The sequence below is a fragment of the Erythrolamprus reginae genome, chromosome 4 (assembly GCF_031021105.1).
Source record: "Erythrolamprus reginae isolate rEryReg1 chromosome 4, rEryReg1.hap1, whole genome shotgun sequence".
Classification (NCBI taxonomy): domain Eukaryota; kingdom Metazoa; phylum Chordata; class Lepidosauria; order Squamata; family Dipsadidae; genus Erythrolamprus; species Erythrolamprus reginae.
Window position 1 is genome coordinate 27,647,631 of NC_091953.1, and position 16,428 is coordinate 27,664,058.

The following is a 16,428-nucleotide window of genomic DNA, read 5'->3' on the forward strand; positions in this document are numbered from 1 at the left end:
TCTAAGTTTTCCACCTTTTTCAAGTTACGTGTGTCAGCTCTCCCATCTCTTTTTAAGGGAAAAATTCATCAAGGGAAATACAATTTAATTAGAATTTAAGTTTTATTATTTAGGCAGTACAGTGATTAATTACAAATATATACAGTATTAGCATTGTAAACATCATTAGTCCATTATCCATTGCCAGGTCAGAATCCTAAAGTCAAATCCATATGAAACAAAGTGCATAGATAAATGCAACCTCAGCACACAAAATGCACAGATCAAACAATGTATTTGAAGCTGTAGGTGTTGTCGCAAGATAATCTTTTGCCTTTACAGCGGCCACATAGCTCTTGCCGGTGGGGTCTCTTGAGGTCAATGTGCCTTTTTTTCTGGGGACAGGAACACCGAGTCTTTGAACAGACCTTAGGATAACAAACTTGAATTAGTAGAAGAAATCAAAACCTACAGTTTATTTTTCTTGTGATTATACTTAGTGATCCTCTAGAACTTTTGAACTATGAAAGATGAAAAACATTCTATTAACTAAGATACAAATTAATCCTATTGCACAAATGTGCCACAGATGCCAATTAACATTAAACAAAGATATGCTTTCATAAGAATCAGAATTAAGGAAAGTTTTAAAAATGGCCATATCCTATGTTTTTCATAATGTTGTAACAACCATCCTCTGAAGTTCTCTATCCAATTCTTCAGGTTAGTTTTGGTTATTAAAAACTGGGATGTCAAACGGAGAGGCCAGATGTGTCATGCACTGACGACATCCATTTTTAGCAAAGGGGGGAAACCTGATGATATGTCACACAAGGCAAGTTTGATGCCCCTAAAGAACAAGGAAATTAAGCATCTGAATTATCCATTCTTATTGAATAGCAAATACTTATTAATTCTTCCCAAATATCTATTAAATCCAAAAGTATAATTTTACAAAAAGTTATTACATACAAATGATATACCGCATTTTTCAAAGTATAAGATGCACTTTTTTCCACTCTAAAAGAGGCTGAAAATTTGGGTGCATCTTATACTCTGAATGTAGCTTTAACCTCCCCCCCAAAAAAGCTTTTGTTTCAGCCCTAACTAGGTGCTAACAATGTTCCCATCTTGTAAGCTCTTTCATAGTTACTCTCTCCTAATAAGGTTTTTCTTTTAAGCCCTAAAATCTAAAATCTGCAACGTGATAACCTTTCTGTGAGAAGTTTCAAAGTTCCACATTTATTGCCACTGTTTGTTGAGGTAGAAGAAGACAATTTATGCAAGACAATTTGTCTGAGAATTATATTGCATATTACAATATTATGATTCAAATAGTTTTTTAATACACTGCAATTTTAAGCTAGAAAAAAGCCCCATTTAAAAAAAAAAAGTGTTCATAGAAGTTGTTAAATATAGAGTCTTACTTACTTGGCATTGAATTGCTTCTACTTTATAAGGATTAAAGCTCTTTTGGCACTTGCGGCAAAGCTGCTTAAAGTATACCTAAAAATGAAAGTGGTACATTTGAGAGGGAAGAGTCTCAGATCAAAATGTAGTATCAATGTAATTATACAATTGAACCAAAAACTCATTGTGCCAAACAGACATTAAAGTTCTCATTCAGCTTATTTTATGATCTCCTATTAACATGGCACGATTTAATCCAAAACATGTACTGTAACTATAGCTGATATTTAACAAAAGTGAAGAATATTATGAACGGTGGACCAACAACATGGTGCTTCCAGCATTTGGTCACTATACTTAACAAGTAAACATTGCACAAAACCCGCTTCTAGTTTGCTCTTCTCATTCAATTAAAACAGCCTTTTAAAAATTCTGCAAATTTGAGAGTTACATTTTCTAATATGCAGTTCCAGACACTGAATCCTTTTCTGAAATTTATACTTTAAACGGAAGTTTTTAAAATGTTTCCTAAAACATACCTTATTACTTCCAGAAATGCACCATACATAGGCACTTTCCCATCTGGTCTTGCAATCATTGCAGTGGAAATATCCATATTTCTGTTCTAAGAACTGCAACGGAAAGTTGTTAATGAACAGTAATTAATTTGCTTTGCAAGGTTATTCTTAAATTACTGTATAAGTATTTACTTTACTTCATTACCTAAAATAACATCACCATCATAGAGTTGGAAGGGACCCTGGAGGTCTTCTAGTCCAACCCCCTGCTTAGGCAGGAAACCCTACACTACTTCAGACAAATGGTTAACCAACATCATCTTTAAAACTTCCAGTACTAGAGCATTCACAACTTCTGGAGGCAAGCTGTTAATTGTTCTGTCAGGAAATTTTTCTTTAGTTCTAAGTTACTTCTCTCTTTATTTAGTTTTCTACCCATTGCTTCTTGTTCTACCTTCAGGTGCTTTGGAGAATAGGTTGACTCTTCATTGTGGTGACCCTTGAGATATTGGAACTTAAAGCACACATTTTAAAGGAAGAAATTTGAGATAAAATAATCCCATTCACTATATATTGTTCTGCAAGCATGGACATTCTCCAAATATTAAATTAGAATTATTTCTGGCCAAATACAGATTTGTTCTACCCCCACAACCAAATATATCCATTCCATTCTGACACCCTCAAGAACTGTATACTCATTTCTCAATTCAGAGGTGAAGTTACCCTATCCAAAAATTACAGTAGTACCCCAGAGAGAAAAGCTACTTACTAACAGAAGCCTAAGTACCAAACTCAAAAAAATGTAGCCAAAAGCACAGAAGTATTAAAAAACGGTCTGTATTTAACCAAGATTCTATACAATTCCTAATCCCAATTTGGGAATATAACTCCACTTGGGGGTGGCAGGGGTGTTAGGGGAGGCAGAAACGTGACACACAAACATTACATCCTGGCTTGTATTGGCCATACACGTTGACTGGTTTGTTTAAAAGTCAGGCCTTGAAGGCTAGTGCAGCGTATCTCCACGTCAGTTTTACTTTTAACTCACAGAATTCAATTTCCAACTGGCTGAAGTAAAGCCGCTGAGGCTGCGCTAAGCCAGGCCAAGGGTAGGCAACGTTGGCTCTTCTAGGACTTGTGGACTTCAACTCCCAGAATTCCTCAGCCAATCATGCTAGCTCAGGAATTCTGGGAGTTGAAGTTCACGTGACAGGGTTAGCCAAGTTTGCCTACCCCTGAGCTAGGCAATCCTAAAGCCCAGCTAACAACCTATTTCTTCCAAGGCGCTGAAGGAGGCCGGAAGGTGATTTCCAACCAGGCGCAACGTCTGAGGAAAACTCACCGCGCCGCTCACCTGGAAGGCGGTTCTTTTGCCCTCTTCGTCGAGGCCTCCCGCAGCCTCGCCTCCTCCGTTTCGGACCTGCTGCTGGGCTGAGTATCCGACGGCGGCCCCCGGCAGCCCGCCTTCAGCTCCCGCCTTTTCTTCGCCACCGCCGTCGCCTTTCTTAACGGACGCCCCCTTTTCCTCGCACTCCTGCTCCGGCGCCTTCGGTTTCTCCGCCGTTTCGGACAAGGTGACGAGGCGGCGGTTGAACACGGGCGAGAAGAAGCCCGGGAGCTGCCGCTCTCGGCTGAACCGGCCCGACGGGCTTTGAGGCTGGACGGCCTGGAGTGGCCGGGATCCGAGCGAGCATTGTACCGCGGCGTCCGTCCGCGGGTTTACCTGGACGCCCACTTCTTTGGTGTTGGTTCTGAGGTGCAGCAGGGTCAAACCCTGCTGCGACAGAAACGCCTTCAGCTGCGCTCGCTTGTAGGTGTCCGCGTAACCCGGCGAAGACACCGAAGGGGCCACGGGAGGGGCCGAGAGCGCCCCTCGGTAGGGATTGGAGATGCCGCCGCACCTGCTCAGCTTCCAGCTCGGCTGCTTCTGCTTGGGCGGCAGCGTCGAGGCCCCGTTTTGGCTCGGGGTGAAGCTGCTTCCATAATTTTGGTAGACTCCGTAAGGCGGGTAAACGAAGCGCTCCATGCTGGGACGAGGGAAGATGGTTTGAGGGGAGGCTTCGTGCCTCCCTCGCTTTTATTGGCTCCTGGAGGGCCGTTGGCAATTAGCGCTCGTTAACTAGTGCAACAAACCATCTTGCTTAATTGAGGAATGGTTTGCATTGACTACATCGGTGTTAAAGTAACGTTGGAAATTTGAACAGCGTGGGGGAGTTTTAACAGGTTTGGGCTCACTAGCAACAATGTCTTTCGCTTTATAAAGCGCTTCCATTAAATGTTTGCAACCAAGAATCATTCATGATGGATTGTCAGCGAGGGCAGACTAGATGGACCACGAGGTCTTTTTCTGCCATCAGTCTTCTATGTTTCTATCTATCTATCTATCTATCTATCTATCTATCTATCTATCTATCTATCTATTCTTCCATTTGATTGATTGATTGATATGCCACCCCTCTCCAAGGTCTCAGGGCATCTTACAACATATTAAAAATGTACAATATAAATATCTAAAATCCAATTAATTTAACTAATTACTCTTAAATCCTGGAACATTAAAAATTACTCATTTCCTTTTGTACAACAGGCATCTTGGGGGAGGGGGTCTAGGGTCTAGTGGGTCCAAGCCTGGCAGGATAAATGAGTTTTCAGAATTATGGAAGGTGAGGAGGGTGGGTGCAGTACGGATCTGGGGGGGGAGCTGATTCTAGAGAGCCAGAGCCCCCACAGGGAAGGCTCTTCTCTGGGATAGGTTTTGGGCTGAGTTGGGGGTAACCGTAAACTACAACAGGATTCAGCAGATCTTTTGGAGATTAAAGGGTTACTTTACCGAAAATTAAGTCCTACCAAAATATCAGGGAGTGGAAACATTTACTCCAAGATAATACAACTGTGTGGAAATATTTACTCCAACTGAATGAATTGAATCTTGGAGATGAAATCCAATAAACAGCTATTGTTGGCCCAGTTGCAATATAACTCTGTTCTTACAAACCTATTTATTCAAATAGTACTGGTTCTCTTGGTCAAAATGTGATTTAGTGTGCTTTGGAAATCCAAACGATATAGGCAGGCAATTTGACTCAATGCAGTAAAACTAAGAAAGTGATATGTTAACTTTATATTTAACTATTTAAATTAAAACAAGCTTTAAAAACCTATAATGCTGAGGCATATTGTGGAGGCCATCATATTGAAGATATACAGTAGTTTCCAATTTCTGATTTTACTGAAGAAATCACTATTAACTATGTTAATATAGTGTTCTAACCCTGAATAAATACTTTTTGGTTCATTGCTCATGCAATATGCTAATTCTTAATGTGATGTTTGGTTTTAGCTTAAGCATTGCAATTTGTTAACTAGGTTTATGGTGCAGAATGTTACATTTTAATATGTGTAATGACTTCAAACTTTACAGTGAAGGAGCCCTTCACTCCTCCACTCGCAACTGAATACCCTATGAAACTAGACTTGCAATTCTTGGTTTAGAAAGCTTAGAACTACATCCCCTTAAACATGACCTAAGCATAGCCCATAAAATCATCTGCTACAACGTCCTTCCCGTTAACGACTACTTCAACTTCAACCACAACAACACATGAGCACACAGCAGATACAAACTTAATGTAAACTGCTCTAAACTTGACTGCAGGAAATACGCTTTAGTAACCGAGTAGTTGATGCATGGAACTCACTACCAGACTCTGTAGTATCATCTCCTAACCCCCAAAACTTTACCCTTAGACTATCCACTGTTGACCTCTCCCAATTCCTAAGAGGTCAGTAATTCAATTTTCCAAAAACCCGGGGCAGCTCACAGAGTAAGTATAAAACAAAGCATATAGAACAAATCTAATATATTAAAAAAGTAAAACTAAAAACCCTATATAGAACTCCGTCAGACAGTCCATGGGCAGACAGTCAGTAAGGGGTGTGCATAAGTGCACCAGCCTGCCTTCTGTCCCATGCCCTAATGTTTCTTTATATTTTTTTACTAGTATCATGTATATGAATATTATTATATCTAATGTTTTTCTTATTTTTCTTTTTACTAGCATGTATATAAATATTATATCTTTACATACTTTCAATATGTACTTGACAAAACAAACAAATAAAATAAACAATATGTAAAAATCATACTGTGCCTTAGCATAATTTGTATGGATCCAATCTCTGTCACATGAACATAAAAATGTGTGTTTATATGCACTCGTCCAGATTCAAGCATACCAGTGACTTTGAACTAGTCATGCACAGTACAACCAACTTCAGAGTGTCTAGAGATTTTCAATCATCCAGGTCAGGGGTCACCAACCTTTTGGACCTGAGGGACCACTACATTCATAATTTTAAATCCCGCAGACCACTAATATGATTTAAAAAAAAAAAGACAAATAGTATTTAATGCAATATAAAAAATGCAAATACTTTTTCTGCAGACCACCAAAATTTTCTCTCAAATCACCAGTGGTCCATGGATTCCCAGTTGGTGACCATTGATCCAGATCATGGTTGTCCAAAGGTGCTTTTGCAAAGCAAAACTGAACTTTCTTGAGTTTTTTTCCTTTCAAAATGTTTGGCTTCTCATCCAAGAAACTTCTTCAGAACTGAAGTGAAACATTTTTAAGTAAAAGAAGAAGGTTCAATTGCCTTTTATAAAAGCATCCTTGGGATAACCAACCATGGAGAGAAAATGGAGAATGGAGTGTCTTCTTGAACTCTTGGAAGAAAGGCAGAACATAAATAGCAAATCAGTTAATTGTGTATAATGTGAACTTTTTCCACAAGAGATTTGCAGGATCAGATTCTCATTGTACTTAATCTACCGTAACTAAAAGAAGTGAATATGTCAATGGGATAATTTATCTATTTATTTATTTGTCAAACGTGTATAATAGGATAGCAGTAGTTTATTTACTTATTTATTGTTATTAATAGAAATTTTATGCCGCCCCTCTTATGTTTGTATAAACATAAGTAAAAAGTAACGATAAAACAGGACAGTGGGATAGGGACGGTAGGCACAGTTGTGCGCTTATGCACGCCCCTTACATTTGCAGCTTTTGGGGGGCGAAGAATCTTAACAGCTCCCGGGAGAAAAATGAAACTATGTGCCTGTCCCTGAACCATCAAAATTTCGTGATTTGAGGCATACTTTAAGTACTGCATACAAACTACTTAAAACTCCTGAGCTAGAACGGGCTAATTCTTTTTGGTTAAAAAAACCACAAGTTCCATAATCCTTTGCGTGCGGCTGGATTAAACCATTACGATCTATCCGCTGGCTCTTCTCTTAGTTTCGGGCCTTCACGCTATTGCCAGTGAAAAATGGAGGCAAGAGCTCGGCAAGAGCGGGAAACCAATTTTATTTCGGCTGGTAAGGGAGTTCGTTATGTACGAAAAACCTCCGGATTGTGAGACTGGATCAGATATGAGGAAATGATTGCCTCCTTCTCCTTTTTTGAAACTGCGCATGCGTCGGCGAGGTTTTGGCGCCTTCTTTTGTTTTTTTGAGGAAGTTGTTCTGAGGTGAATTGGAGCCCGGTTGTGTGTCGCTTGTTCTTCTCTTGCCCTCGAGAAACCTTCCTTCATCCGTTGATTTCTTTTTTCTTTTTTGGCTCTCAACTACATTTCCGCAGGGCTGCTCTTCTGAGGTCCTTCCTCGCTCAGAAGAAACTCGCTGTCCCATGAAGAGAGGCACTGAGACGTCTGTGAGTGGAAGGTTTTCTTCCAGGGTTTGAAATCTGGGATGGTGGGAATGTGAGGGAAAAGAACACTGACGGCGCATCGCTTTGGATCATTTATTTGGTGTTTGCGCGTTCTGAAGGATGAGCATAAAGATTTCTGTGCCTTCTTTTAAAAAAAAAATATTTTAAATTTATTTTCACCTTTTAACATTTCTAAGCAGGTCTACACCCACGTATATACATTAACATTAATGCTTATATTTACATTTATACATTGTGATTTCTGTGCCTTCTAGTCAGGTTTTTTTAAATGTCCCTCTACTGTCTGGACATGTCCCTGCAGTTTTCTTGGCAAGATTGTTCAAAAAGGGAGATAGGCTGTTGCCTGCTTTCCAGGACTGAAGCGGCTTAGCCTCGCCCAGCTGGCTTCATGCTCAAGGCAAGGCTGAAACTTGCAGGCTTCTGGTTTCCAGCTTGATGCCATAACCACTAGATCCAACCTAAGATGATTATGGTTATATATATTGGTCAAAAAGATAAAGGGAACACTTAAACAACACAATATAACTACAAGTAAATCAAACTTCTGTGAAATCAAACTGTCCACTTAGGAAGTAACACTGATTGACAATGAATTTCACATGTTGTTGTCAGCACATTCAACTTTGTACAGAACAAAGTATTCAAAGAGAATATTTCATTCATTCAGGATATGTTATTTGAGTGTTCCCTTTACTTTTTTGAGCAGTGCATTTTCCTTTACCCTATACTGGATAGTTAAGGAGGTTAATATCTAATACTTCTTCCTGCTACTCAAGAGCAGTGTTCCCTCTAATTTTTTGGGGGGGTGGGCGGAAAAGTATAGTGTCTGAGCGGCAGTCCCTTCGGGACTGGGTGGCACAGAAATAATAAACAAACAAACAAACAAACAAACCACCCTGTTTTGCCTCAGAGAATTTCAAAATAAAATACTGTACTGTGTGTCTATAACAGTGAGCTCATAATAGGGCAACTCTATCAATATCAAAATGCCACTTAAATAGTTGAGCTAGTTTCAAACTAGATTTTGATTTTCTTTCTCTCTTCCTTACTCCCATTCTTTTTTTTCTCTTTTCCTTCCTCTCTTTTTTCTATCTGTTTCTCTCTCTTCCTCGCTCTCTCCTTCCCTCTCACTCTTTCCCTCTCGGCTTCTGGGCAGGTTTGGAAAACTCTGAGTTGATGATGATTTTTAAGTGAGCGATTGCTCACTGCTCAGCTTAGAGGGAACTATGCTCAAGAGTACATTAAATTACTGTACTACATGGATTAAATAGTCCCAACTAAATTGGGAAATATAAAGTATTGGATTATAGCTTTGCTGTAGGTCAAGCGCAGATGATTGATTGATTGAATTTATCTGCCTCCCAAATCCATTCAGACTCTGGGCTGCTTAAAATAATGTCAATAAATACCATCAACATAAAATAAGTAACAACAATAAATACAATAAAACAGTATAAATACATTACAATCCCCAAAAGCCACACATACACTCACACATTCATGGTCCCAGGCCCACCGGAAAAGCCTTAAACTAAAATACATTTGTAGCTATTAATAAAATTAGTCGTATAGTAAAATTAATGCTTAGTGTGTTTGTACTAGCACAGCTGATTGGGGTATTTCATCAAACTGGGGTCCAGTTAGTGCTGCAAAACTTATGTAGTCATGGCAAGCCTCATGTGACCTTTGCTTTTAATTTGTAGATATTATATAAATAGAAGGATTTACTTCCAGATAAATATAAGGATGGCAGTTTAACAATGATAGAATTGATGACCTTAATAGGCATTCAAGTTTAATTTCCTGCTTTGTGAAGAAATGCACATTTAAGCAGCAAAAACAGGCAGTCTCTGCAAATTTGTCCAATTGGATTTAGGTTTATATTTATGCAGACACGTTGAAAATTTAAAAGGATTTATAAATTTAGGAATTGCCCTAAATCCCAGAAGATTAAACAAACTCTAAAAATAGATTACCGGTAGTTACTTTCTTCTTGCAGCCCTATCATGCATACCATTCTTGTTCAGTATTTTCCTAATGGTGGTCTCACGAATCCTGACATTCACCAATGATTTCTTTGACATTATTTTGAGGTTCTTCCAGAGCATTATGCACCTTGCCCTTGCTTTGCCAATCACTTCTGGGAAAAATAACAACGAGATTAATTTGTGCACAATGGCACCTGGGAGAATCTATTTAGAAATACTGTAGTTTGTAACCATTTTCCAACCTGGTGTCTTCAGTTAACTTTTTTTCAGAGGTGGTCAGAAGTCTCCTTTATTCAAGCCATGACACACTTCTTTCATGCTTGTTTTGCAAAGATCCTACATTTTTACTCTGTAAATAAGAAAGGACCTCCCACATTCATACATGGTTATCATCCTACTAATTAAAACACCTGTTTATGCTAGTTTCCCCTTCAAATGAACTGATAATCCCAGAAGTTCACATATTCTTGCCACATAGAAATATGTAGCTTTTGAATAATGTTTTTGACCCATTTCTCTAATTGATTTATCATCTAATTTTAGGACTTTTTTGGACAAGAGTTCACATTTTAGCCCATATTTAGGCAGAAATATTAAAAATTCAAAGTTCATAAGGTTTTAAGCATATGTTAAATCCTGGCTATTTGTTACTAGTTCAAAGAATATGAGGAAGTCTTTTTGGATCTCTATTCTATCTCTATTCATTTCATTTGCCAGTCTGATGGCATCTTTCTGACACATTTTATTAAAAGCTTTTCCAAGCAACAACTCATTTATGTAGAGTTGATAAACTGGAATTGGATTTATATTGGAATGAGATGAAGGGAAGGGAATGGAATGGAAGAGAGATTGGTTATCCAGATGCAGGTTACATATAGGAAAGATTTATCAATTAACAATTGTATTGAAAATATGTTTGTTGAGACCTTTTGCGAGAGCCTCATTGCAATGTATCCAGGTTCAGGAATCTTTTGATCAACTTTACATTAACTTTTTTGTTTGAGAATAGCATTTTTTTAAAAAATCTGCAAGAGTGAACAGATATTGAACTTGTTACCATTAATTATTTTACTAAAAAAATTATGCTATTTGAGCTGACAGAATCCAGGTGGGGTAGGAGCATTGCTAGTAGATTTTAGCATATATCCCATTAGAGGAAAATCCTATTAATGGTTTTCAACATTTTAAATATACTGATGGGGCCTTTACTGGAGCTGTTGATTTAGCTGTAGATACAATCTGGTAATCGCAAGAGTTGGTTTCCACCTTAGCATTATTATGTAGATTTTTTCTTGCTTATGAGAATATATTTAGATTTATTGACTGTATACAAATATGGACCAATGATTCCATCTGTGAAAAATTACAGTATTATTGTCCAGTGTAAGATGTAGCTTATTCCAATAATATCATTACTTTCAGACAGTTTGTTTCTATAAAACACTTGCAGGACTTTTGTTCTATCTTTTTGGATTTGTTGTCCGAGTACTCATTGATAGAAGTTACATAGTTTAAAATATGTTACAATTCTACATAGGAATAATGTCTTATAAACTGACAATTTTGAAACAATATACCAATTTAAATTAAAAGTCTGGACTAATTTTCCTTAAAGATAGTATAGTCATTGCACAACAAAGACTGTCAACAGTTTTCATTGATTATATTTTGTCTTTACTTTCTTGCCAAACAATTAAGGGAATTAGTCATAAATCACAAAATCCTATAGTCTGTTTTTAATATTTGATTTTATTTAATAGACTCCTAGATTTATGTTTGAACCAGCTCTCATAATTTGTCAAAATAAATTCATCTGGTATTTTCATACAAGCTATAACTTATACAGTTTTATTTTATAAACCTATTGGTTCGGTCATGATATTAGTGCTGTGACCATAAATGTTTGCATTTCTTGTGGGGAGGATATTTGTTGTATAAGCAGTCTGGAAGAAAAAGAAATAGAATTTCTGTCAAATATGGTAAACTACCAATATAATTTTAAGAACACTTTATTTTGCAGACTTTCTTAATTGTATTAGCAGTGCAATGGAAAAGAAAAATGTTGATATATCTGCAAAGAAACCATCTTTGTTTGAAATATTCAAAACACAATACAGTGAATCAGGTACTATTACAATTTGCTGCTTTTGGTGTGTTTGTGTTTGTGTGTGTGTATGTGTGTTTCTTTGCATACAGCAGAGCAGCCAGGCCAGATGTGCTTCAGCAGTAGTGGAAGAAGAAAATACAGTGGTACCTCGAGATACGAGTTTAATTCGTTCCGGACCTGGGCTCTTAAGTCGAGCAGCTCTTATCTCGAACGACTTTTCCCCATAGGAATTAATGTAAATAATTTTAATTGGTTCCAGCCCTCAAAAAACTCACAAAGTTAGTCTAAATTATGCAGAAAGACATGTTTTTAATGAAGAAATGTACATGTACATATAAATGAATAATGAAGTTTCTTTCACTTAACTTGTAAACTTTCTTAAACTTTTAAATTTACATATGTTCAACTTCTCTGCCACCCAATCCTGTAGGACAGAGGTCCCCAACCCTTTTTGCACCAGGGACCGGCTTTAAGCGATCAAGAGAGGAATGGGTGAATGAATGGACGGAGGGTGGGAAGGAAGGAAGGAAAGAGGGAAGGGACAGGAACAGAGGAAGGAAGCAAGGAAACTTATGAAAGGGGAGAGTAAGAGAGGAATGAGTGAAGGGAGGGAGGGAGGGAAGAAGGTGGGAAGGAGAAAGAAAAGAAGAAATAGAGGAAGGGAAGGTAAAAGAGAGAAAGAAAAAGAGCAAGAAAGAAAGAAAGAAAGGGGGAAGGGACAGGAACAGAGGAAGGAAGCAAGGAAACTTATGAAAGGGGAGAGTAAGAGAGGAATGAGTGAAGGGAGGGAGGGAGGGAAGAAGGTGGGAAGGAGAAAGAAAAGAAGAAATAGAGGAAGGGAAGGTAAAAGAGAGAAAGAAAAAGAGCAAGAAAGAAAGCTGCAAGCACCCCCCCGAGCCCCCCAGGCCGGCTGCAACCTTTTAAAACACGCGCGCCGCTTTGCAGCTGTCTCCTGAAGCCGAACGCGGAAGTTAGCGTTTGGCTTCAGGAGACAGCTCCTTGGCGCTTGTATCTCGAATTTGGGCTTGTAAGTAGAACAAAAATATCTCTCCCCTCCCAGCTCTTATCTCGAGTTGCTCTTAAGTAGAGCAGCTCTTATGTCGGGGTTCCACTGTAGCAGCAAAAGTCAATGGGGAGACAGCAGAGGACCAAAAGGGCACAAATGATGGTCAGATAGGCAGGTGGGAGTACAAATAAAATGCCAAGAGCCCAAATTATAGCCAAATTTTGGTGCAGGTTGTAAGTTCCTTAAATCAGTGCTATTGTGCTCTGAACAGTCGCTGAACAAATTGTAAACTGGGGGCAGCCTATATGAAACTTTTCCCTTGAAATATGAGATTTACCTTGAAAAATAGTATGTTACAAGTTCATTTTCTATAGATAATACAATGTATCTTACAGTGGATATTCCTACTTGCTCTGACACATGATTGAAATTATTTTGATATTCCTTGGTCTGAGGGGGGATATCTGTTTCCCCAGTTTCAGATTGACAAGTAAGAAAAAGAGTTTAAAGAAAATTTCAGCATATTGTTATACAATTAAGATGAACATTGTAGCTACTGCCAGGTTTTTTCACCATTTTCTGTTATTGTCTGTTGTTATATAATTAAGACGAACATTGTAGCTACTGCCAGGTTTTTTCACCATTTTCTGTTATTGTCTGTTATAAATATAATTAATGTGTGAACCATAATTATATTAATATATTATTATAAATCACAAGCAAGATTTATTGGGAAGGATAGGATTACAACAGCCTCAACAATTGAACTGTTTCCCAATTGGAACCAACATATACCTTAGCCTGGAGACTTTGTTTTGCTTTCTAAATATCTTCCAGTAATTTGGCATAAGAGGGAATCTTTTTGCTGATAACAGAGAAGCTTGCAGTTAGTTGTTTACAAAAGAGTAATTTAGTGGAACCAATTAATAATCTGTAGTAATAATCATTAAATCATAACTTGAAACATACATTAAATAATGTATTGATTGCTTTTCTTAGACTTAGGACCAATAAGTCTCAATTGGTTCGAAGAACTCAGTTCAGAAGCTCCTCCTTATGATATGAAAAAAACAGAACAACCCTCACACAAAATTCTGCATCAAAATACTTTCAAAACCCCAAAAGGGAAGTTGTCTATAAATAACTCATCGGTATCAATTCCCATGATTTTTAAAGACCGGAATAAAAATGTAAAAACATTTACTTCTCCTATAGAAAAATCAGCTCAGTCCAGTGAAGAAACAGGTAAGGTAAGACATAATATATAACCTAAATTGTAAACATTTACAATTGATGTAGTATGAAAATGAAATGTTAACAATGCAGATACCTCTTCTGGCTACATAAAGGTCCACAACTAGACAACTGATTAGTTTTGGGGCTATTAGGTGTCAGTCCAAACATTGTGGTCTGTATAAAACAGGAATGTTGGGTTAATGACTATGGTATAAAATAACAGATTTTGCCCCATTTCCATAAAAATACAAAACAATAGAATATAAGACAATTTCAGCCACTTCTGGGTTTATAGTGTATCTTTTTATCTTGATATATATTGTCTAGTACCGTGATGATGAATCTAAGGCACACATGCCACAGGTGGCACAGAGAGCCATATCTGAGGGCACTCGAGGTGTTGCCCTATGTCAGCTCCATTGCCTGTGTGTGCACTGGCCAGCTGATTTTCGGCCTTGGGGAAGACCGTTTTTGCCCTCCCCAAGCTTCAAGAGATTTCCCTGAAGCCTCTGGAATGCGAAAAATGGCTGAAATGGCAAATTGGAAGTCTGGTTTTCCAAACTTCCAGTTTGCCTGTTGGGCTGTTTTCACACTCCGGAGGCTTCAGGGGGGGAAAAAGGTTCACCATCACTGGTCTTGTATGTAATCGACAATCTATATTTCAACCTTTTGCTTGCATCTTAAAGGCAGAATTCATTGTTCTAGGAACAGAGCATTTTGTTTCCTTCAAAACCTTTCTCTTTCTACAGGGGTTGATCATTTAAAAAATCCTTTGAACTAGGAAACATTGGAGTATTTCAGGGGTAGTCTGGCCATGAAGCACAATAGTGACAGGGATCATTCAGATCCTCTAGAATACATCTGAAACATTGGTTCAAAAGACTTCTGTAAATTGCAGTTGTACTTGGAGTGGCATAGTCAGGAGAAAATGAAATTCTCTTGAATTCATTTCTTAATCACCAAATGTCCCATATGCCAAATTAATACTCAAATTTAATTTCTGAAGCATTTTCAACATATTGTAATGTTTTGTTAAAATAATATTTAGCATCTGTATCTTTAGAATAAACTTGGTATTTCATATGTTTTATTAAAGTATGCAAACCCAAATAGATTAATAGTACCACTTTAGTGAGAAGATAGCAGTTTTATGTGCACCTAAGGTATATAGCCATGCCAGCACATAACCACAGAAAATGTCTTAAGCAAAGCTGGCTGCCTCAGCCAAGAAACATGAGCATCATACCCTAGCATCAGACGTGACTGGACAGGAAAATGTGTATTTTTATCTTCTATATTCATTCACTTTATTTAAAATATATATTGCTAAATCTCTGTAAATTGTGTTTCATAGATTTAATGTCTTATGTTCTCTAAATTCTTAAGTTGCCAAAAATGGTAATGCCTACCAATAAGAAGGAATTGACAGCAAATTCAGAGTAACCAAGCCAATGTGCAACTAATGACTGGTACCAACTGGGTAGACCCATATTTAACCCTGGTGTTCTGTTTGGGTCTGTGAGACCCAAAATCAAAGTTCGAGACCATGTAAAAAAAATTTCCCTACATATCTGAAACTTGAAATTTTATGACTTTGCATCATTTCAGGGGTTCTCTCTATGAGAATTTTTTTGAGGGGTGGGGGGCTTTTTCTTGCTGAAAAAAAAGGGCCTAAAGTTCTGTTCCTGGGTCACCCTGACCCGACCCGAAAATTCTTCATTTGAGGTGCTTATGTTTGGTCAGTTTGAAAACTCTTTTCACTTGGAAAGTAGTCTGAACATTTCTGCACACAATGATACGAAAAATGAACTGAAAAAAATATTGCTTATTGGCTTATTTTGATCATAAAAGGCAGCCCCCCCCTTTTTTGTGAACTTTTTTCAATTTATAGATAGTTTAGCCTGCAAAAGGCATTCAATTTTACTAAAGTTGGTGTGGGATTGGTAGTTTGAACATTTCTGAATATAAAAGTATAAATGAGCTGAAAAAACTGATGCTTATTGGGTTTTTTAATCAGAAATAAGGCCTCACCCCCCAAGAAATACTTGCAACCATTTTCATTTTTTTTTAGGCTCCAAATCAGAAATATTTTTAATATCTTTGGCATTGATTTACTAAATTTAACATTGCTGATCATCATAAAAATATTTTTGGGGATGTGGGGGCTAACTTTTTTCTGGGCAAAATTTTACCTACACTTGTACTGTTTCCGGGTCTATTTGACCCGAAACAAAAAAAATCTTTCAAATTTGGTCTTTTTGAAAACTTTTTTCGCTGGGAAACTAGTTTGAACATTTCTGAACAAAATGATATGAAACTGAACTGAAAACATTTATGCTTATTGGTTTGTTTTGGTCAAAAAGCCTCCCCACCCAATTTTTCAGCATTTCGTGTCAGTTTATAGTTTTTTTAGGTTACAAATCTCCAAGGGATTTCCCCCCAAATA

At 37.7% G+C, this 16,428-nt stretch overlaps 2 protein-coding genes across 4 annotated transcripts in view; one reads left to right on the plus strand and one right to left on the minus strand.

Moving 5' to 3' along the window:
- Window positions 1-83: 83 nt before the first annotated feature.
- Window positions 84-4,075, minus strand: ZAR1L (zygote arrest 1 like). 2 transcript variants are annotated; one of them, XM_070749863.1, is made up of 4 exons: window positions 3,265-4,075; window positions 1,929-2,021; window positions 1,411-1,485; window positions 84-407 (listed from the first exon to the last, which is right to left on the minus strand). In XM_070749863.1, the coding sequence occupies exons 1-4, from the start codon at window positions 3,934-3,936 to the stop codon at window positions 264-266; spliced, it is 984 nt and encodes a 327-aa protein (XP_070605964.1). In that variant the 5' UTR covers window positions 3,937-4,075; the 3' UTR covers window positions 84-263. The 2 variants fall into 2 exon arrangements, with proteins under 2 accessions (XP_070605964.1, XP_070605963.1); XM_070749862.1 differs by having other exon boundaries at window positions 3,253-3,991.
- Window positions 4,076-7,217: 3,142 nt separating this feature from the next.
- The window catches only part of BRCA2 (BRCA2 DNA repair associated), a 49,689-nt gene continuing 40,478 nt past the window's right edge, over window positions 7,218-16,428 (plus strand). For both annotated transcript variants that reach the window (XM_070749874.1, XM_070749875.1), the window contains exons 1-3: window positions 7,218-7,627; window positions 11,654-11,758; window positions 13,746-13,991. In XM_070749874.1, coding sequence (XP_070605975.1) covers window positions 11,680-11,758; window positions 13,746-13,991 — 325 coding nt within the window. In that variant the 5' untranslated portion in view covers window positions 7,218-7,627; window positions 11,654-11,679. The remainder of the gene's footprint in view (window positions 7,628-11,653; window positions 11,759-13,745; window positions 13,992-16,428) is intronic.